At 39.6% G+C, this 23163-nt stretch overlaps 2 protein-coding genes across 6 annotated transcripts in view; one reads left to right on the top strand and one right to left on the bottom strand.

Moving 5' to 3' along the window:
- Positions 1–23163, bottom strand: part of LOC132140060 (ras-specific guanine nucleotide-releasing factor RalGPS1-like) — a 124583-nt gene that overhangs the window by 44249 nt on the left and 57171 nt on the right. The gene's annotated exons all lie outside the window — the stretch shown is intronic.
- Positions 1211–22585, top strand: LOC132140062 (angiopoietin-related protein 2-like). 2 transcript variants are annotated; one of them, XM_059548852.1, is made up of 6 exons: positions 1211–1616; positions 2713–2803; positions 5759–6722; positions 16822–17015; positions 19661–19931; positions 20957–22585. In XM_059548852.1, exons 3-6 carry the CDS (start codon positions 5783–5785, stop codon positions 21154–21156), a joined length of 1605 nt encoding a protein of 534 aa, XP_059404835.1. In that variant the 5' UTR covers positions 1211–1616; positions 2713–2803; positions 5759–5782; the 3' UTR covers positions 21157–22585. The 2 variants fall into 2 exon arrangements, with proteins under 2 accessions (XP_059404835.1, XP_059404834.1); XM_059548851.1 differs by lacking the exon at positions 2713–2803.

Raw genomic sequence — 23163 nt, 5'->3', positions numbered from 1 at the left:
TGACACTTGACAAGTTTCCAGAGACAAGTAAGGGTCGCCGGCCGCAGCATATTCAAGCAAAAGCTAACACTGAAAAGTTGTGTGAAAAAAGCTAAATCAATGTAAAGCAACCTCAGCGTCCAATTCCCTTCCGCTACTTGAGTTTCTTCACCACTGGAAGCTGCTCTGATATTTACATGGTCCCCCTGTTGCCTGATCATAACCTTTTACATTTTTTTTTTTTTATCTGCGATCTCTCGCTATCTATAGTCGATTGGCAAATATCCAGTGCTCTCTTCTCCCTATCATTACTAGAAACGCCCCTTACTGCTGATTGGCTGCGAGTTTGTTCTGGGACTCGGTCCGACTGTGGTCAAAAGCGTTTTTTAAAAATCGCTTAGTGCATCTTTAACCAAACCAGCTTGGTCAAAATTACCCAGCATGTACTCTGTCCAACATTTAACTAGTGCTGGGTTGCCAAATAACCCTAAAATGGTTGTTTTTAACCCAGCATTTTTTAGATTGTGACCAAGTTATCAGCCAGTTTGTAATTTTTCTTTTCCTCCAGTTTGACCCATTCAGATCGAAAAATAGTAGGTTCTCTTTCCATCAGTCAATCAACATGACATGGAAGCACTGCATCTCTCTCATGTGACTTTTCACAACATGTTTTAAGAGTTTGGTGAGAACACAATGAGGAAAAACCAACCAAAACATTATCCACTGCTGTCACAAATATGTGTGCTTTACACATGTTTCACAATATTTGTTTTGTACAGTGCATCTAAGTTTGAGTAAGTACAAACAACACGCCTTAACAGACACCACTAAAAATTTGATTTATGTTTTAAAGGTGCCTCTTTACAGACTCATGCAGATGGAATCATGTATGAATAGATGAAAAGAGGCATTTTTACGGTTTACTTTTACCAAAGATAAAGGCTAAACCCCCTACAGCAATTTTGGTTCCAAAAGAGATCCTTTCAGTGAATAGATCTTAAAAGAACATTTTTAATAATCTAAAGAATATTTTTTTTTACCACTGTAAAGAACCTTTGTCCATTGGAAAAAAGATCCATGGGTGTTAAAGGTTCTTTACGGAACCATCGATGCAAATCGATTGATTTTTAAGAGTGTATCAATTGTGATAACCATTATGTCTGTGCAAGGGGGAGGGGAAAGGGGCGGAGCCAAACAAAACAACACCAAACTAGAGAGGGAGAGGGAGAGAGACACAGCAGAGTGTTCCCTGTGTTCAGTGGTGATAGGTGGATGTTAAGGACATCTCTCTCTAAATCAATGTGTCACTCAAAGTGAACAGTTAACAGAGAGCAGCCGGAGGATCCTTTGGGCAGAGACTCCAGGAGAACATGCAGACACATGCTGACCGCGGACAGAAATTAAACCGCACTTAAAGAACAATTTGCAACAGGACACAAAATGAGACTGTCACCCATCATCCTATGACAGGACACACGCCGGGGGACGGACAAGAAGAAAGAGGGACAGAAAGGACGGGTGGATCTGTGATGACTTTCACTTCAGGGCCAACACCATCCAACCTTCCTGGTGAGAGATTGTAAGGATAAAGCAAAGAAAAAGAGAGAAAGAGCCGGGAACATCAGCAAACCATCCTGGTAAGAGCTGTTTGATTACAAATGTGATGTATTCAGATGAATCATGTTCTCTGGCTTTCACCTTTATACTTACAGAAACCTGTTACAAACAATTAGACTGGCAGATAAATCATGCAATGAAAAGATTTCAAAACGCATATATTTCCAGGATTTGCAGAATAGCTTTGTAGAAATGTGCATGATTTTGCATGATATTTTGTTAACTTCAATTTATTTGTCAGACCTGGAATAAATGAAATAAAAGAAGCCTGATTCCAGGTTTTCCGTAGCAGGGAAAACCCATGACTTTTAAAGAACAATTAAATGTAGTTGCTCAAATCACAAGCAATTTAATTTGGAAATTTTTATTAAACATTTTGGAACTAAAGATAACAACAACAAAATTTGATTTACTTAAGAGACTTTTAGAAAAAACTGTACACTATAAGCCAAGTCATGGGTCAGATTTCCAGGGAATGCATGAACTGATGAAATGTATGCCCTTGAATGCAAGGTAAGTCGCTTTCGATAGAAGCATTTGTCAAATGCATAAATGTGAATATATAAATGCAGAAAGGTGCAAAAAACTCTCATCAAAATGGTATACCTGGTACAAATAAAAGCATAAATGAGAAATATTCAGCATGGTGATGTTGTAATGGTAGCATGCAGATGCAATCGCAGTTTTCACAGAAACAATGACTGCTTGAACTTTACATCATGCATTCAAGTTTCGAGGACTTGAGCTCAGGACAGAATATTTAGTTTCGACAAGAGCTTATGACATTCACTTATGAGATAATCACACATAAAATCAGACAGAAACATGCTTAGCACTTGCTGCATTCTATAGGGAAAGTTCTTCTCACAGAACAATGAATGCAAATTATTTAATACTGAATTTTCTTTGGTACTTGTTTGTCATTCACCCTTAAAAATAAAGGTTCTTCATTGGCACTGATGGTTCCACCTAGACCCTTCAATCTGTATAGGAGGACCTTTCTTTTCCATAAAAGCCATTTTATAGAGGAAAAAATTCTTCAGTTTAAGAAGATTCTTCAAACTGAAATAAAAATAAAAGAGTAATTCCTAACAAATGTATCCTACATCATCACAGGAATTCCTTGAGCTGGATTTGTGCCCAAAAGATATGCTCTCCGTCTTAAAGACTACATTTGCATCTCCTGAGTGAATACTAGCACTCGCAGGTCAGAAAAAGAAAGTTACAGTTAATGCATACTGAAAACGACCCAAGAAAGCCAGAGGAATGCAAAGCTGAGACCCAGATGACATCAGCAGCTCGAGCTATGACATCATCACACTCGAGTTCAAATTCAAATCAGATTTGAAATCCAATGACGTAATGCAGCATTCACATGCATGACTCTATGGAAGTGATTCTGGCACCGCTCGTTACAGCAAAACAGATCTGTTTGCTGCTTTATGTCACCAAAACGCTGTGTCTATATCACAAAACTGAAGAAAAAAAGCACAACACAAGTGCAAGGATATAATAAAAATAAGCATTAGAAAGTTGATGTCTCGGTCACTTTGATAGATATTTTTTCTAGTTGGAATATGGTAATTCTGACATGATTTGAAGGTTTAAATATAATGCAAAGGGATATTTTTACACTTAATGTGTTAAATGTTTATGTTCCTGTAGCTCAATTGGTAGAGCATTGCATTATGATGCATTATATGTTGGGGGTTCGATTCCCCGGGAACACATGATAGGTAAAAATTGATAGCCTGAATGCACTGTAAGTCGCCTTGGATAAAAGCGTCTGCTAAATGCATAAATTTAATTTAATTTTAATTTAAATGTTTATAAAACAACAACAACAAAAACAACAACCATTGCAGAGATGCAATACAGGGTTGGAAAAATCCTAATACCAAACAAACAGTGAGCATGTTTCCTAAATCAATGCCAAAACAAATGCACAACAAAAACCTCTCTAATAAAGGTTTAACACAGTTATGTAATTTTTAAAGAATATATGATTCATCATGCACGTTTGTAGCATGAGGTTATGGATCCTTGCTGAGGGTCTTGTGCAATCTTGTTTATATTCTCCTTGATTGGAATACATTTTCCTCTGATGACTCAATGCTATGAAATGTTTGTTTGTACATTCAGTCCAAACCACAAGACACATGATTCAGACATTAAAAATAACTAAATGAGAAAACAGGAGTTCAGCATTAGATAGAAGTAGTTAAACTACTGTCCCAACGACACTACTATTGTCTTAAAGCTCTCTGTTCAGTGTGTACTTCTGAAACAATCCCTGAAATGAGTGCAAAGGAGCTCCTCCTTACTAATGAACACAATAAAAACCATGACCGCTGAGTCTGTTGTTATGGGAGATGCTCTGTGCACACAACATCGTGTGATCGATTTTCCCATCTGTGAATTAGTGCATTCCTGACTGGAGAGATTAAAACAAAATCTGACATGAATCATACATCAACATGCACTTATGTCGCAAAAACTTTTTATGAATGCTTTGTAAAGCCTTAGGATTTGATCTGGTGTTCAGACTCTGTGTCGTGAGACTTCATAAAGACTCTTCAAAACTCCTCAAATTTGACCTTTAATGCCAGATATTTTGTGTTTTGTGCATCATAAGGGTTTGCAGCTCTTAGAAAAGGTGAGTGATATTTAGCAACTAAAAGTAGCTTCTCCTGTAAGGTGCTTGTGGCTGAACTGCATTTTCAGATAAGTTAAGAAAATAACATTTGGTCTCCAGCGCCACAACAAAAGATATCATATATTTGTTGTTAATTTAAATTTTCACCACCGGTGTAATCTGATCTGATCAATTCAAGATTTTCAACAATCTTAAGTACACAAAATTTTGATTTTATAACAATAAAGTTCAGATGAGACCGTAAAAGTTCATAAGATGTAGATTTGGTCACTGCATTCACTGATTCATTTAGCAAAACATTCATCAGACTGATTCAAACCAGTGAGTCTTGGGCTTTTGGGTCACGCTATCTACCATATGTAATTCTCTCTGCTTATCCGTTAATCGATGACACAATAAACAGATATAAACTAAAACATTCCGAAACATTTACGTAGATAGCAAAACTTGTGTGGCCAAACTTGTGTATACAGCAAAACCAGTGTGTGGCCTAGTGGTTTAAGACAGACTGGAATCGGAAGGGATTTAGCATCAATTCCTGCAAGGCGCAGTCCAAAAGATGGCTAATTCTAATGTTTCAGAGTAATTCACTTACAAATGCTTTAACAGGGCAAAACAGACTGGTTCTTTGGAAAATAACCAAAGAACACAATACATGTTTCATTAGCTAATGGCTTTACATTTCATTTAACAAAGGGGCTCAAGTGACGAGGAGCTCTTAGGGTCATTCAAACAGAATGGAAACTTGCATTACATCAGTTTTGCTTTTTGCTTTTTAATTATCGTTCTACAGTATGAACACATGCATCTGCCTGCTGCATTGCTTCTGAATCAGGCGAATGCTTTAAGATTGCTTTAAGGCAAGCCCAGTTGATCCTAAAATCGCATTGAATGCATAAAGAAAATGTTGGTTTTTTAGACTACTGTCCAAAAATATGGGTTCAGTAAGATTTTTTTATTTTTATTTACAGAAATCTATGCCTCTTATAAGCAAAGATGAATTCAAATAATAATAATGATCAAAAACGGCATCTAAAATGTTGCAAAACATGAACATGATAAATTATGTTTTTTTTTGTATTTAATCAAATAATTATGGAAAAATTTGTCAGTTTACTCCAAAAATACTAAGCAGTACAACTGCTTTCAACATTTATAATTAGAAATGTTTCTTGAGCAGCAACTCAGCATATAACAATGATTTCTGAAGATCATGTGACACTGAAGACTGGAGTAATGATGCTGAAAATTCAGCTTTGATCACAGGAATAAATTACATTTTAAAATATATTACAAAAGAAAGCAATTGTTTTAAAACGTAATACTTTTTCAAATGTAAAAAAAAAAAAAAAATTAAGATAAAATAAATGCATTCTTGGTGAGAAAGAATTAGACTAATTAGATAGAATTATAGAAAAGTTATAAATTGATATGTTTTTTTTTTTTATGGGGATACAAATTAATATTCCTACTGAGTAAAAAATCTCTTATCTGTTCATGTTCCAGAACAAAGACGCATCTCAGACAGCCATGACCGACCTCACTTTGAAGCGTTTTTTTCTGGCCCTGCTGACCATCACCCTGTCCAGACCCGACTCCTCTTCGCTTGGGTTCGCCGAGGAAAGCAGAGACGACATACTCGAAAGTGAGTTCATGTACGCCAGTCGTCCAAAACGCTCCGCCGACCCTGCAAGTGCCTCGGACCCTGACAAATGCTCCTACACCTTCATCGTGCCTCAGCGCAAAACCACAGGCGCCATCTGCGTGAACTCTAAAGAGCCAGAAGCCCTGCTGGAGAACCGCATGAACAAACAGGAGCTGGAGCTGCTGAACGGAGAGCTGCACAAGCAGCGGCGGCAGATCGAGACGCTGCAGCAGCTGGTGGAGGTGGATGGCGGCGTGGTCACCGAGGTCAAGCTGCTTCGCAAGGAGTCACGCAACATGAACGCCCGGGTCACGCAGCTCTACATGCAGCTGCTGCATGAGATCATCCGCAAGAGAGACAATGCACTCGAGGTTTCTCAGCTGGAGAACCGTGTGCTGAATCACACGTCAGAGATGCAGCAGTTAACCACACGTTACCGGGATCTAGAACACAAATACCAGCACCTTGCATCGCTTGCGAGCAATCAAAGCACGCTTATAGTACAGCTAGAAGAGCAATGCAGGAGAGGAGGCTTTGTTGGTGGAGGTTTTGGTGTTGGTGTTGGTGGAGGAGCAGCTGGTGTTGTACGACAAACTCGACCTTACCAGCCACCTTCAATCCTCCCGCAGCCACCACAACATCGCCAACCACCTCCACCTCCGGTCCCACATTCCCCCGCCAGGCCTTTCCACCCACCGACCTACACCCGCCACAACAACCAGCTCACCAATGAAATCCAGAGCGACCAAAACATCAAAGCAATGCCACCGACTTTACCAACGGTGCCCCCTGAAACGCACAGCTCCTCAACAGATAAACCTTCAGGTGAGTCTCTTCAACGTCATTACCTGTCATGATTTACTCAGCCTCATGTTGTTCCACACCCATATGACTTTGGATAGTCTTTGAAACATCAGAGATATTAAAATAACTAGCTGCAACTAACGATTGTTTTGATAATCGATTAATCTGTCGATTATTTTTACGATTAATCGGTTTATGTACTTATATTTTAGTTTTGCCCATTTTTTCTCCAAGTAACTTATTAATAAAGGGTCTTTATCATTCAACAGACTTTTTAACCATTTTGCATTGTCATATCCTCATCAAAAACATACCTGGAGTTGTGTTTTATTATGTGTTAGTAATCCTTTGTCGAACTCTTCTGCAATCAAAACACTGACCCATACTCTAGCAAATTTCACAAGGTAGTTTAAATTTCCTAAAGTAGTTTAACATCCCCAACAAAGCTTAAGGAATCTTTCAGAACATATTTTTACTAAGAATAAGAATAAAACAGAATAAAATTGCAGTACATTGGATTTTTTTTTCTTTTTTTCTGTAAACACACAACTTATACCTGGGAAAAAGCTTCATAGCTCATGCTGTGAAATTGTAAACAATCATTCAAATAAAGTGCCAATGGCATGAAACCTGAATGGAACTCACATTTTAAAGTAAAATCCATCAGAAAAAAAGTATTGAAAAAATATGAAAAAAATTGGACACACAAAAAACTTGCTGTGTGAAAAAGAGCAGTGAATACTTAGGAAAAAAAGTGCATTTCAAATACATTTAAACATTTACCTCTCTTTCAGTCAGTCATAATTAGGCTGCAAGACTGAATTATGAACTGGTAAACGACAAACTGATCACAGAACATGTTTGTAAAGCTTTAAATGTAAACTGTTAAAAAGCAATGTTATCAGCTTTTACGACTAAACATTAAACATTTGCAAACAACATTGTACTGGAGAATCTGAACATATAAAAGTCAGTTCAGTAGTGCAAAGTTTACAGGTTACTCTTTTTTTTGGAAGGCTCAAAGTAAAGTACCCCCACACTTTGGATGACTTCGTTCGATTAGTTTTATCTTCCGCTTTTTTCTTTTTTTTCTCGAGCTTACTCCACTGCCGTCTGCCTCCACCATCTCGCTGAATGCTGCAGAGAGCTGTTCGGGAAGCATGTGACATAAAACGAGGCCAGCTATTGGCTATTCGCTACTTCTCCTGCTGTACTGGCTGAATAAAACCTGCGGTGGCTAATTACTGCCACACTTTGGTCACCGCAGATTTGAAATATGCACGAAATGAGCCGCTTACGGCAAATAAGTTATTTAGCAACGAATCGATGACTAAATTAGTTGACAACTATTTTAATAATCGTTTTTAATCGATTAAATTGATTAGTTGTTTCAGCTCTAAACCCTTTTGTCATAATCAATTACCCCCATGTCGTTCCAAGTTCGTCTTCGGAACATAATCTAAGATATTTTGTATGAAAAAGTTACACTGTCAAGGTCCAGAAAAGTATGCCATGAGTGGTTCAACCGTAATGTTATGAAGCAACAAGTATACTTTTTGTAAACTAATGATATAATAATGATATAAATGAAAATAATGACTTTATTCAACAATTTGTCTACTCGTCTCCTACTCACCTGGTCTCCTATAAGGTGGCTGCTAAGCTAAACCAGCTAAAACCATCTTAATTCAGACAAACAAACCATATAAGTGCTGGTTTAAGTGGGTTATTTTCAACAGAGACCGAATCTTGTTTTAATTAGTCTGTTGTGTGCTAAATTAATTGCCAATCAATCAGTAATCTGACTGTCATACACAATTTGTGATGAACTGACAAGGATTTATGCTCAAAAGGTCCAAAACTCCTCTTTGCAACCTTTTCCTTTTCCAAACATTGGCAGGATACTGTATGTTATGAATAGAGTTAAGTAAAGAAACATTAAGCGCTGCCTACATTACTGAAAACATTGAAGAAAACATTTCCTTATAAAATCATGACGTAACTCTCCACAGCGCAAGTCTCTGCAAAGCATTATGTAGGGCCATACACAACAGGATCGGGGTGAGTAATGAGAAACATCTAAACATTACATAGCCAGCCATCTTCCTTTTCTTGCACTGTTTCAGCAGGTTTACAAGGTTAATTGTATTTTGCACACTGAGTATGATAAATATGTAAGGCTACGCCTAAGTGGTTTGGTTACATCAGTGCTTCCAAAGAAAACAGCCTAAAAGTTCAGCGACACAAGCAACACGTGGATTTCCCTGCCGCTGATCACTCAGAGCTTGGTCTCCGTCCCATTACAACACAATCATTTGACAACACATTTTCTGAACTAAGAGTGCACATTATTCTTGGGAAGAAAACCCTCCAAGGAATTAACCAATGGGGGATTTAAAGTCCTTAAATGGGGGATTCCAGAGACTTTTGCAGAGAAATCTTTGGTTTGATGGAAGGGGTCTATTTAAGTGTTGTTTAATATTATGCTATATGGGAATTTCTTTGTGGTAATTGAGAATTGTTTGCCTCAGATGCTCAAATGTGGCTGTTTAAATTAAATGTAATTTTATTAATAAGATTCGGGAGGAGCGCGTCAGATACTTAGCCTAACCAACACAGGTGGACCATAATCAAGTAATCAATCCCATAGTATAAATATCGCTGACTTACCTCTATCCATTGACGGTTTATCAGCATTTTGGTCCGCACGCGTAGCACCATGTCCCAAAACCGAGATTCCTTGTCCGAAGACTCATCCAGCTTTTCTCTAGCCCCATCACCGCAGCCAGTCGGCTCCAAGGCCACCCCTTCCCGGCGCGGCAACCAAATCGAGCCCCAGGCTCCAACCCGCGGGCGCGGTACGACGCGAGCAGCCACTCGCCTACCAAGACGCCTAGGCCTACCTTCGCCGCCTCCGGCGAGAACCGCGGCCACCCATCTCAGCCCCATCGTACGGAACTTTTAATACCATTCCCGCAGCCCAGGCAAGCGCTTGGCCGAACAGTTTGCCATATACAGCGCCGCCTCTCGCTTCTTCCAGCTTCGGGCCCGAGGCTCAAGCTAGCGCTTGGTCGAACTGGCTGTCTCATAATGCCCCGCCTCCCGCTCCTTTGAGCTCCGAGCCCGCCGCTCACGCTAACGTTTGGCCGATCTGGCCGCCTAACACAGCCCCGACTCTCACCCATCCCAGCTTCGGGCCCGCGGCCCAAGCAAACGCCTGGCCATGCTGGCCGCCCAACACAGCCCCGCAACCCTCGTCTTTCAACTCCGGGCCCGCGGCTCAAGCAAGCGCTTGGCCACCATCGCTATCAAACACAGCCCCGCCCCCAGCTGTCGCCACTACCCTCCTCCAAGCGAAATCCCCCCATCCACTCTTCTCTGCTACACCGATGCCCGTCCCATCAAACGCTGTCGCCCTCGAACCTCCCCAAGTGACTCACAGCATCCGAGCACAGATATTAGCAGAAATTCAGGATGCTGGCTCCAGAGGCGGACCAATTCCCCACTCCGGTTCCTCACTATTCAGAATTAATATTCCCGTAACCCACCCTCTAAAACCACTCCTCGAAGCATCGCTCGACTCTATTCTCCAAGCAGTCTCTCCCAGAACCCTCCAGTCATACGTGACCGCGTGGAGATGCTTTAAATCATTTCACCTCACTCATAACATCCCTTTCCCTGATTTTTACTCTCCATAACCTCTTTCATCTCGTTCCTCAACTGCGCCAAGGGTCTTCAAGTCGGATCCATTAAAAGCTACCTGAGTGGAGTCCAGTTCTTTCACAAACTGATGACCGGCGCTCCCTCAGCCGAAATAAATAATTCACAAACCTCCCTCCTAATTAAAGGGATCCAGCGATCCCAGCCCACCCATCCAGACACCAGGAAACCCATAACGCTAGATATCCTCACAAAATGTATCCACACCCTCCGCACAAATTACCAACCCCTCAGCATCGCCCACACGCTCGACGCCATGTTCATCCTAGCTTTTTTCTGTTTTCTTAGGTGCTCGGAGCTTACGATCTCTTCTAAATTCAATCCAAAAATCAACCCCACCGTATCTGACCTAACCATCCTAGATGACGAAACAATCGCTTATTTAATCAAACAAAGCAAAACAGACCAAGCCAACAAAGGCCATTTCATATACATTTTCAATCTCCCCTCCCCAATCCAGCCTTACCAATCCATCCTCGCATTTTTACACCGTAGGAATTCCCAGGCAAAGTCCCCGCACGAACCTCTATTCATCGACGAGTCTAAAAAGCCAGTCACTCGTTTCTGGTTCCAGAAACACCTTAAATGCGTCCTGCAATTATCAGGCATCCCAGCAAACAACTTCTCCACCCATTCCTTTCGCATTGGGGCAGCAACTTCAGCAGCACAAAAAGGCCTCTCTAAACAGCAAATCCAAACTCTCGGTAGATGGTCCTCAGAAGCATACCAAAGTTACATCAGAACAAACCAGTTCCACATAAAGAAAGCCCACCAAACCCTCATCGGCCACATGTAAAAAAAAAAAAAAATTATTATATATACCAGCCAGCGACACATTCTTATTGAATACCAACGAGTACATCGCGCAAAAAAAAAAAAAAAAAAAAAAATTCTATCATTTGTAATCAATACCGCCAATGCCAGCCGCAGACTGCCGGCCAGACAACCTTACCTTTTCGATCCTATGACCAGCGAGGCTTCTCTTTTCGATGACAGGAGCTCGAGCTCCCATCGGATGCCGACGAGAGCCTCCCGGCCAGACAACCTCACCTTTTCCATTCTGCGGCCAACAAGGCTTACCCGTCCGTTGCCTGAAGCTCACACTCCCTTCGGACGTAGGTAAAAGCCCCTGGCTACCTGTTTTGCCATTCTGTCTTACGTACGGAGAGGTTTACCCATCCAATGCACGGAGTCAGGGCTCCCATTGAATGTAGGTGAGAGCTTCCCGGCTAGACAACCTTACCTTTTCCGTCCTTTGGCCAGCGAGGCTTAACCGTTCGATTCCGGGAGCTAAGCTCCTGTCGGCCGAAGGTAAGAGCCTCCTGGCCGGACAACCTTTTCCGTCCTTCAGCCAGAGAGGTTTACCCGTTCGATTCCTGGAGCTATGCTCCTATCGGACGTCGGTCAGAGCCTCCTGGCTAGACAACCTGACCTTTTCCATCCTTGGCCAGCGAGGCTCACCCGTTCGATGAGAGTGCTCCCATCGGACGCTGGCGAGAGCCTCCTGGCCAGCAAACCACGACCATTCCACGTGGTCTAGGTTACAAAACCTACAGGCAAGCCGTTCGATGCCGCAGGCACCAAACACACAAATAAACCCTCCCTCATTCCTACGGTCGCCAAGGCTAACCCGTCTCTTGCCGTGAGTAGCAAACTCCCATAAGATGCTGATGACAGCCTAACGGCCACACAAACTTACCTTTTCCATCCTGCGGCCTACGAGGCTCACCCAGTAGTTTTGGGGAACAGGAAGTCCCCGTTGGATGCTGGCAAAAGCCTCCTGGCCACCTATCGTTACCTTTTCTGTCACACACCCGGAGAGGCTTACCCGTTCGATGCGTGTGCTCCCTTCGGACGCCGGCGAGAGCCTCCCGGTTAGACAACCTTACCTTTTCCTTTTCTATGGTCAGCGAGGCTTACCCGTTCGATGCGCGTGCTCCCTTCAGACGCTGGCGAGAGCCTCCTGGACAGACTTGCTTTACGTTTCCACTCTACGGTTGGCGAGGCTTACCCGTTCGATGCGTGTGCTCCCTTCGGACGTCGGTAACAGTCTCTCGGCCACGCAACTTCCATTTCCATTTGACGGTAGGCGAGGCTTAACCGTCCGACGCTACGAGTCTCGTCCTCCCGCCAAATCCTGCAAAAAATAAATAAATAAAATAAATAAATAAAAAAATAAAAAAATAATAAATAAATAAATAAAATAAATAAATAAATAATAATAACTCAGCTACCCTCAGCTACCCTCACATCTTTTAACCCCGTCTGGCGAGGCTTACCCGTTCGATGTTCTGAGTCTAATGCCCCATCGGATGTCGCGAGAGACCTCCCAGTCGGGTTTTCCTTTCCACTCTCCCCGTCCGGCGAGGCTTACCCGTCTGATGCGTGCGCTCCCTTCAGACGTCTGGCGAGAGTTCTCCCGGGCGGGCCTATGCTTGCCGGCCGCAAGTGAGTCTCATCCATCTAATGCCGTGAGTCGGGATCTCCCATCAGATGTCGCCAGAGTCCTCCTTGTCGGCCAGCCCAAAGCTTTTTATCTGCCAAACCGAGAGGACCCAGACGTCCGTCATTCTGAGTCTCAATCTCCTGTCGGAGGCTTCATGGGCCCTCTCGGTCAGCACTAGGCCCTTCACCCACTGAATAGCAGGGGCTATCAGCCAGTAGGGCCCGTACGCCGACACCGTGACCTATTCCGGTCGAGGCAACTCGGGTCCTCCCGGTCGGGCATCACAACCACGCTGCTCCTCCTCATCGGCCGGTAGGGCTCACCGTTCCAACGCCAAAAAGCTCCAGTTGAGCATCGGCCCGAGCCCTACCGACCGGGCGCCAACAACCACGTAGTTCACTAGCTGCAGCCGGTAGGGCCTACTCTCCCAACGCCCAAGTCGCTCCCTCCGGAGTACGTAGGCCCTTCCAACCTGCCAATGAGACGACTTCTCAGAAACCAAATCAGCCCCCGCCAGTACTCTATGCTTTTGGGGGGGCATTCTCTAAACTGGCGGCTGTCCTCATGTATATTTGCTTTTTGGGGGGTACTCTAGGTTTGGGCCATTCCCGAGCTTGGAGCCCTTCCCCGGACAGCACGCCAAATACGCATTCCATATATCAGCTAATTATATGTAAGCGTGAACTATTGAAATGTAATTTTATTAATAAGATTCGGGAGGAGCGCGTCAGATACTTAGCCTAACCAACACAGGTGGACCATAATCAAGTAATCAATCCCATAGTATAAATATCACTGACTTACCTCTATCCATTGACGGTTTATCAGCATCCCTCCTCCACCCCATCTCCTCACTTCAAGTTCACTTTATAAATAGACGGGGAAGGGGGGGTACTCTAGGTTCGGGCCATTCCCGAGCTCGGAGCCCTTCCCCGGACAGCACGCCAAATACGCATTCCATACCTCAGCTAATTATATGTAAGCGTGAACTATTGAAATGCAGTGTAGGGACATGAATAATGGGGTGATGGTACAGTTATTATGAATCAGTTCACACTTTTCTGAAATCTCTTTCACATGGTATATTATGGAAGCTTGTTTCTGCCATGGGATGAAAAAAAAGGTCATTGTTACTTATTAGATTCAAAGCTAGAACCCTGAGATATGAACTTTCAATTCTGAGATGCTGGAATTATTGCAATTAAGGGGAAAAAAGTCTGAATTGTGAGATAAAAAGTTGCATTTACCTTTATTGTTTTTTATTCCGTGGTAGAAAAAAAAACCCTGAATCTCAGAATTCAGAGGAAAAAAAATGTCAAATTTATGAGATATAAACTCAGAATTGCAGATTTTTTTGTCGAATTGTGAGATAAAAAGTTGCAATTTAATTTAAAATTTTATATTTTGTGGCAAAAAATTATTAGATATATTTGTTTTTACATCAGAATTACGAGATATAAACTTAATTGCGAGAAAAAGTCAGAAATGTGAGATAAAAACTCGCAATTAACTTTTCTATATTTTCAGCCCATGGCAGAAATAAGCTTCCATACTTTATCCATGGCAGTCATCTGTAAATCCATCTTGTCATTTTTATTTTTTTTTTAACATGCCATTAAATCTCGCTAAGTTAAGTGCTTTGTTTTTACAATAAAATACTGACTTGCTACTTTATCATATGCACAGCACATTTAGTCTTAGTTTCAACATCCAACAGATGAGTTGGCAGTATCTTATGCCGTTTACACCTGCAAACATAAAATCTTAATGCAAAATATACAATACTATTTACTGTTGTTATTTTTTTGTTAGTCACTTTGGATAACAGCATCCGCTAATTGCATAAATGTAAAAATGTTGTCATTTACCAGATGCTTTTATCCAATATATTATACTAAAACATCTGTTAATGATAAAACTTCCCAAGTAAATCATTCTGATGGTTCTGGTCTGATGCTCAACTGTGACGCATAAAAGCTTGTTTTATTATAGTATTTTTTGTTCTAAAGCTTGCTCTGAAAAGATGTCCTTACACATAAAATAGAGCAGAAAAGGATGAACAATCATCTAAAAACTTGCACAGAATACAGAAGGTCCTTTCAGACAGAGATGACTGTGATTTCAGAGCAGACTGTGAAGCTTCCTCTGGAGCTCATAATGCTTGATTATTCAGCAGCAGACAGCGAGAAAACCACTAAACTGAAATAAAATGTCAAAAGCAGCAATAACAGGGAACCAAGACTAATCAGAACAAAAACTGTGACGAATCAAATTCATCTGAGGAGATTCCATTGTATTTTTCTATTACCATTTGGGGCGGAAATCAACAAGCGTGACAAAAGGTGAAGGATAATTTGAGACATAACTTCAATGGATGTTCTCTGAAAGCAGCAGACCTATGGATGAATGTCTTGCGATGATCTGGTAACTTTGGTATGATATCAATTCAGCCTAACTTTACTGATGAAGTACAATTGCATGCTCACACATTAAAGGAATAGTTCATTCAATAATGAAAATTTACTCACCCTCAGTCCATCCAAGATGAATTTGTTTCCTTAATGGGAACAGACTTGGAGAAATGTACTGTAGCATTTCATCACCTGTTCACCATCCTCTGCAGTGAATGGGTGCCGTCAGAATGAGAGTCCAAACAGCTACATACTGTAAAATACTGCTTTCTCCAGTGAAAAAGTAATCTTGTCTAAATCAGGGGAGAAATCTGCACAGATCAAGCACTGTTTAAAACAGTTCAAAACAAATATGTGGGTGGATTTTGATGTGAGAGACCAACAGGAGATGTATTTTTCACTGGAGGAAATGTTCTTATAGATTATGGACTAATATTTTAACCAGAAGCAACAGGTTAAAGTTAAAACCACTTTAATGGTGGATTTGTTTCTTAAAAACATGCAGCTTTTCACTTCACAAGAAGTTAACTGATGGACTGGAGTTATGAGTATTACTTGTGATGTTTTTATCAGCTGTTTGGACTGTCATTCTGACGGCACCCATTCACTGCAGAGCATCCATTGGTGAGCAAGTGATGTAACGCAACATTTCTCCAAATCTGATGAAGAACAAACTCATCTTGAGTTGAGTACATTCAGCAAATCTTCATTTTTGGATGAACTATTGCTTTAATCCAGTTTAATAAATTTCTCACAGCTGCTTGATTTTCAGTGCAGCTCACTTTCTATCAGACCTCCTGCAATGTATCCTTTGCCAGAAACACTCCAAAGAGGCCAGACAATATGGGAACAATAACATGAAGGATCCAGTCTGAGAACAGAGGTGTGATTTGCCTGTTGGACTGAAGCTTGTTCACTAACTCAGACTCATTTACAGAGACGGTGAAGGCATGATGGGTTCAGTCAGTAGCAGAGCCAGCGTGTTCATTTTCTAGATGATTTTCCATCTCCTTACGCCAGTTTTTAGGTTGCCCAAAAAGGTGTGGAGAACATGCAGTCATAATGAAAACAGAATTGCCTCTAATGTGATGCTGGGAAGCCCAGATGAGAAAACAACATGTCCTCTACAATGGTTGCATAAGTGCATGGTAATAATAGTATGAGGTCAGTGAGGACAAAAATTGCATGACTATTTTACAACACCTAATAATTACACCTAATAAACACTAAAATCCAATAGTTGAAACACAGCTGGGATGCATCAAACTCAACCGAGACAGAACCAGACAAAAGAACACAAGCTCTTGGAGGTCCTGGCCAGTCATTGCTCATCAATAAGTGACTCTCTTTCACAATTCCTTTCTCTTAGAAAAGCAAACCTAATCAGCTGTCCACAAAGACAGCTGGATCCATGGCTAGCGATGTCCATATATAATCTAAAGCAGCTACGAACCACATCTGATTTGATTTTTGACATTAAATTCAGAGATGCTGTAGAGAAAACCATGACTTATATATCACATGTGTTTGTCTTCCAAAACAGGGCCGTTCAAAGACTGTTTACAGGCTCTAGAGGAAGGACACGCCAACAGCGGCATGTTTCTGGTGAAGCCAGAAAACACCAACAAACTGATGCAGGTCTGGTGTGACCAGAGACACGACCCCGGCGGCTGGACCGTCATACAGCGACGCATGGACGGATCGGTCAACTTCTTCCGAAACTGGGAGACGTACAAGGTCAGAAAGAAGTTTATTTTCAGATTTTGGGGATGAAATAACTTTAACATGTGAAGTTGCATAATGTTTTTAAACAAACATTCTGGGTTCAGTATCTCGAAGTCAAGTCACAATTATAAATATAATGCTTTACATGATACAGATTGTTTCAAATGATTAAACTGGATAATTACAGTGCTAATGTTGGAAAGTTATTCAATTATGAAACAAATTTTAGCTGTAAAGCAGCACTAAAGACAACAGGTGCCATTATTCAGCTCAATTTAGTTCAATGTTTATTCAAGTGCAAAGGTTGCAAAAATTAATTCGTTTTGAAATCATATTTACTGTAGTTCAACTATAAAGAAGCTTTGCAAAAGGAAGATAGTGTCATGATCCAGCTCAATTGAGTTCAGAGTTGATTCAATTCTAACGTACTGTTGATTTCCACACAAAATCATCTCACAACATCCCTTAGTGTTAACGACAACCAAACAATTTTCTCTCATTGCTAGTAAATTCCACAATAGCAAGTAACAATTTAAGTAAAAATGTTTTTCTTGTAAAACATAATGTAATAACCTTTTTTTTACTTAAAAAATAAAACTAAAACAAAACATTCCTTACACAGTGTAATCAAGATTTAAGATTCAAGATTCAATAAATGTTTTGCCATGTCAACAAGTTGATAGGAATTTGTCTAGGTACAACTGTCAGACGTAAATAACCTAAAAGACAAACATCACAAGTACAAAAGAAACAGACAATGTTCACCAACAATACCCAGCAACCAGTAAGACATTAGACCAAAACCCCGTTAATATATAGGGCACGGCAAGATCTCGAGCCATGGGATCTCGGGATATTAAAACGTGATGATATTTCTTATTGAAGTGAATATCAGTCTCAAGATATCAGCACAACTGAAAATGTAAACTATTTTATATAATAGTTCAATAAACAAGAAGTTAATATGGTGTTTAATTTTAGACTCAATATTATTAGTTTCCCAATCAAAGCCACTAGAACTGTTGTGTGATTCTGAGCAACACACTTTACTAAATTAATCTGCAGTTTTGAACGACTAACTGTAGAACTGAAGTGACATTCATAACAAGATGATTAGTTGAATCATTTCAAAATGCACTTGCATTGTTTTGCAATTTGTGATTTCTTAAAAATAGCGTTAAATATCGTCTTGTCTTGTTCTTGTGAACCCGAAAATTGTGAATTGTCTCATCTTGTGAGCTAAGTGTATGCTATCATAATGAGGTCACGCAAACATGATCATTTAGCACTGATAAAACTGAATGCAAATGCTGAATGCTTTATTACTTAAAGTAATGAGACACACATTGTTCTGAAACCCTGCCGTTCGTGCATGGAGAGACTTCCATGACGAAATGTCTTAACCAGTCAGTCTCACAGCAAACTGAGGCTTTTTGCAATTTCTGAAATCATCCAAAACATCACTTTGAAACGTCAAATGAATTTGGTTATGCAAGATGGGCAAGGTTTTCAAACAAGAGCCAAGGCTTTTCCACAAAAACTCTGTCTGACAGAAACACTGTTGATGTCATCAGTGCCCAGAACTGAAATCAGGAGCAGAAGAGCCAATGTGAAGGGAATGTCCTAATAACTATATCCACTCGGCTGCTCTGGAAACATTTTGAAAAGCACTAAAATGACACTGAATGAAATCATTTATTATATAATGTCAATTTTTTTTTTTTTATATATGCAAACCATTTATACCACACACACACACTCACAAGCTCTGTTCCTGTTTCCTCATGATATACTAAAGTAGGTGTTAAGCTGGCACGTCTGTGACATAATGGGCAATTTCTGTCCGCTATCAGCTAGTTACATGCAGTATGTTCTCAGGTGTTTCATGATACGGCGGTCACATCTGCTTGTTTTAAATGAATAATGACTCCTAATGCTAACACGGCTAAATACAAACACGTGTATGATGTTGGTGGAGGATTCAAGATCTGACAAAGAGTGTATAAAACAAGAATGAACACGACCAGTTCTGAATAAAAATATAAAAACTATTTCATACATTTTATCATAGTTAAGCTTTAATATATATATATATATATGTATATATATATATATATATGTATATATATATATATATATATATATATATATATTTTTTTTTTTTTTTTTTACTTAAAATATTTATTAGAATATTTTAAATTCAAAAACAATATAATATAATACATAATATAGGAAAAAAATAGCTTAATTAAATGGATATAAAATCATTTATATAACACATATACATATAAATAAGCTAGTTTTCATACATTATGTATTACATTACATTTTAAACACATTTATGTATTGCAACAGAAAATAGTAGCAAATACTAGAGCATTACTACTTTTATCAGCAATTATGTTGTAAATATAAGTACGTCTTATGTCATTAATAAATAAATACAAAAACAAGAGGAAAGTGATGTAGAATTATAGATAAGGATGCAACAGCATAACCTGAAATGTTAAAAAAAAGCTTTTAAAGACCATTCCTTGTAGCAGGCATCATGCATTAGAGGATATTTACATATATTAATAAATACTTTTTATTATTATTATTATTTTGAGCTGGAACTGCTTGTTCAACAATCTGTTTCTTTGTCGTTTCTATCTTAGCAAGGATTTGGGAACATTGATGGTGAATACTGGCTTGGTTTGGAGAACATCTACTGGCTGACCAACCAGGGCAACTACAAGCTGCTGGTGACTCTGGAGGACTGGTCAGGCAGGAAGACGTTCGCAGAATACGCCAGTTTCCGGGTGGAGCCGGAGGCAGATTTCTACAGGCTGCGGGTGGGTCGTTACCATGGCAACGCTGGGGATTCCCTCACCTGGCACAATGGGAAACAGTTCACCACCCTGGACAGAGATCATGACGTGTACACAGGTATCAAACCAGCACTGATGGAGCACCACAACCAGCTGCTTTGCACAGGTTTACTGTCCAATAAGGGCTTTAACATTTGCAGGTTCTAAAATCCAGAAATTATTGAACTTCCGGCTCCTATCGTCCCAAAATCTTTTTAACAGTGTAGTTAGCTTGAATTAAAATTGCAAATTAAATTAAAAACATTAAAAATGGTTACATGACATAAAATAAATTTAAAAAAATATATTTAAAAAAAAACTCAGTGGGGATAAACAAAAGAATCCCACAAACCCACTCTGACGTCCCGATCTGAATCAAATGATTTGTAATGCTGCCCTTTTGCAAACATTTTGCAACGCAATGGTTTACCTGATATTCGGAGTTTCAAAAAGCTTTTTGTGTTCTTTGCTCTCTTTCTCTATATAATTTGTTGTTTGAATAACAGTGGACATTAAATCATTTCAATTAATAGGCCTAACTTTGGCTTACAATGCTTTTATTAAACTGCGATCACACTAAATACAGTTTCTGATGTATTAAAAGCATTTGAAAACATTTCAAAAACACCCCCTCTCTGGTTCTTCCACAAATCGCACCCTGTATATATATATATATATATATATATATATATATATATATATATTTATATACTAAAACTTTCAATGAAAAATTAAAATTTCAAATAAAAACTGATTGAAAATAATGAAACTATAACAGCATCTGCTCAGTAACACGCCAATACACAAAAACTAAAAGTGGTGCAGAAACAATTAAACAGAGTTAATTTCACAAAGAAACGGCAAGCAATACTGAATAAAAAGGAACATTTTAAAGTAGAAGGACTAAAATATAATTTTCTTGTAAAATGTACTCCAATAAACTGACAATTGTTAGCAGATAGAGTAGCAGATAATTTATTAGAGTGCAGGGTGATGTTAACTTTTGTGTTGCCCTACAAAAAACATCACTACATTGCTCCAAATAGAATCAATGTGTAATGAATCATGTTCACGGACTCAAAAACCTCATTTCCTCTCATACAGGAAACTGTGCCCACTATCAAAAGGGTGGTTGGTGGTACAACGCCTGCGCCCACTCCAACCTGAACGGCGTGTGGTACCGCGGTGGCCATTACCGCAGCCGCTACCAGGATGGAGTTTACTGGGCCGAGTTCCGCGGAGGATCGTATTCTTTGAAGAAGGTCACTATGATGATCCGACCGAATCCCAACACTTTCCATTAGAACATCATGTGAAGGAAAACTCAAGTCTAATGCGTTAACGCTAAAAACATTGTAAGAAGTGCAATGTTAAAGTGTTTCTTTTTGTTAATTATTGATTGTTTACTTTGTTTAGGAGTCTTATGAATTCATCATATGTGACCCTTGAGCACAAAACCAGTCTTAAGTCGCTGGTGTATATTTGTAGCAATACCCCAAAAATACATTGTATGGGTGAAAAAGATCAATTTTTCTTTCTTGCCATTATGCAGTGCTAAGAACTTTATTTTGACAAATTTAATTACTTTTTTTTTTTTTTTTTTTGCACCCTCAGATTTTCAAATAGTTGTATCTTGGTTGAATACTATCCTAATAAATAATAAATCCAAATACTATCCTATCCTTACTTATTCAGCTTTCAGATGATGTATAAATCTCAATTAAAAAAAAAAAGACTGGTTTTGTGGTCCAGGGTCCATTGCATACATTGCATATGACTTCATGAAGGAGACATAACTCATGTCTTCTTGGGATTCTTCCGAATGGTGTCCAGGCATTGTGGACACTGAAGACTTAGTGAAAATACTAGAAAAACTTCAGTCAGACAAACCTGGCAACTCAGGTTCCACATGACAAGCTGAACAGCATAGAGTGAGTCCTTAAATTGAGGATAAAGTCGACCTGATCTTAACAGGCATCCGGGCACCTTATTCTCGCTGTAAGAAGTCTAACCATGATAAACTGTTGTTCTGAGTACTTTATTGCTATAAAACATGATCTGTTATGTACCAATGGAGGCATATAGATTCTCATTTGATCTGGTATAGCATTGACTTCCAATACAGGCTACGCTGCAATTGGACATCTTAAAAGGTATTTCTAATGCAAAAATGAATATTCTGTTGTCGTTTAGAGATAAATTTAGCCTAGTCTGTGTGAATGCATCCGTTTACTAGATCAAACATTAATGAGATGTGAACTGGTTAAATGCACACATTTAATCACAGATGCAAAGCCTCTGTAAACTTCAATGACTAGACTACATTTAGTAGCACAAATGCGATGCTTCCTTTTCATTTAGTTTGTTTTAGCATTGACTTTAAATAAAGGGTACATTGCAATTGTGCCTTGAAGTGGACTACATAGGATACATTTCTGTCAACATTTAGAGGTACATCTAGTCTTTGTTTATGCATCTATTTGTAATTTAAAAGACATGGATCGGTTAAACGGACCACAAATGCAAGGTCTCTGCAAAAGTCACCAATGCAAAACATGTCTGTCTTGTACATTATTGTCTACACTCAGTCAGATTTCACTTCGGTTCTTTAGACTGAGTGCTGTTTTGAAACCATTTGTATATAGAAAATATGAGTGAGTGTCTTTGTAATGCAAATTATGATTGTGTTGTGTACTTATAGAATTTTCCAATAAATTATGTACTGTACAGCTATTATGTTCTTCTGTGATCAACTGCGAAAAAAATACACAAGTCTTGCCTTATTAACACAAAAGACGGATAGAAAGGCTTGAGCTCAAACCTCAATATTGTCACTTGATCAAGCAACTAAAGGCTCTAAAGGGTCCTACGGGAGACTAAGTATGTCCTGAGTGAAAAAGAACAGACCCAAACCTTTTCTGCTCAAACATCAATCATTTTAGATGACAAATGGTGTTATTAACATTAGTTTCCAAATGAGGAAAACCTTGTAAATGGCTGGAAAACACATTAAAGTCAAGAATGAAATGAAATTAGCATGTGTAAGCCATTTACTTCTGTGATGTAGAGCATTTTCAATTGAAACAGGATATTGTTGAGGAAAAGTAGAATGGTGGAATTGATTTTATTAATCCGATATGAACTGAATTGTAAAAAGTACAGGTGTTTAGGGGGAAAGTCCTTAGAATACACATGCATTGTTGAATCACTTAAAAATATGTCCTCACCCTCAGGCCATCCAAGATGTAGATGAGTTTGTTACTTCATCAGATTTGGAGAAATGTAGCATTGCATCACTTGCTCACCAGTGC

Source organism: Carassius carassius, chromosome 4, assembly GCF_963082965.1.
Source record: "Carassius carassius chromosome 4, fCarCar2.1, whole genome shotgun sequence".
Lineage (NCBI taxonomy): Eukaryota > Metazoa > Chordata > Actinopteri > Cypriniformes > Cyprinidae > Carassius > Carassius carassius.
This window is presented reverse-complemented; position numbering and strand designations above follow the sequence as displayed.

Excerpts from the sequence above, each read along its gene's own strand:
- LOC132140062 (XM_059548851.1), top strand. The coding sequence starts at position 5,783 with ATGACCGACCTCACTTTGAAGCGTTTTTTTCTGGCCCTGCTGACCATC. Across the intron at positions 17,016-19,660 it reads GAAACTGGGAGACGTACAAG|CAAGGATTTGGGAACATTGA; the intron begins GTCAGAAAGAAG and ends TTTCTATCTTAG. Across the intron at positions 19,932-20,956 it reads AGATCATGACGTGTACACAG|GAAACTGTGCCCACTATCAA; the intron begins GTATCAAACCAG and ends CCTCTCATACAG.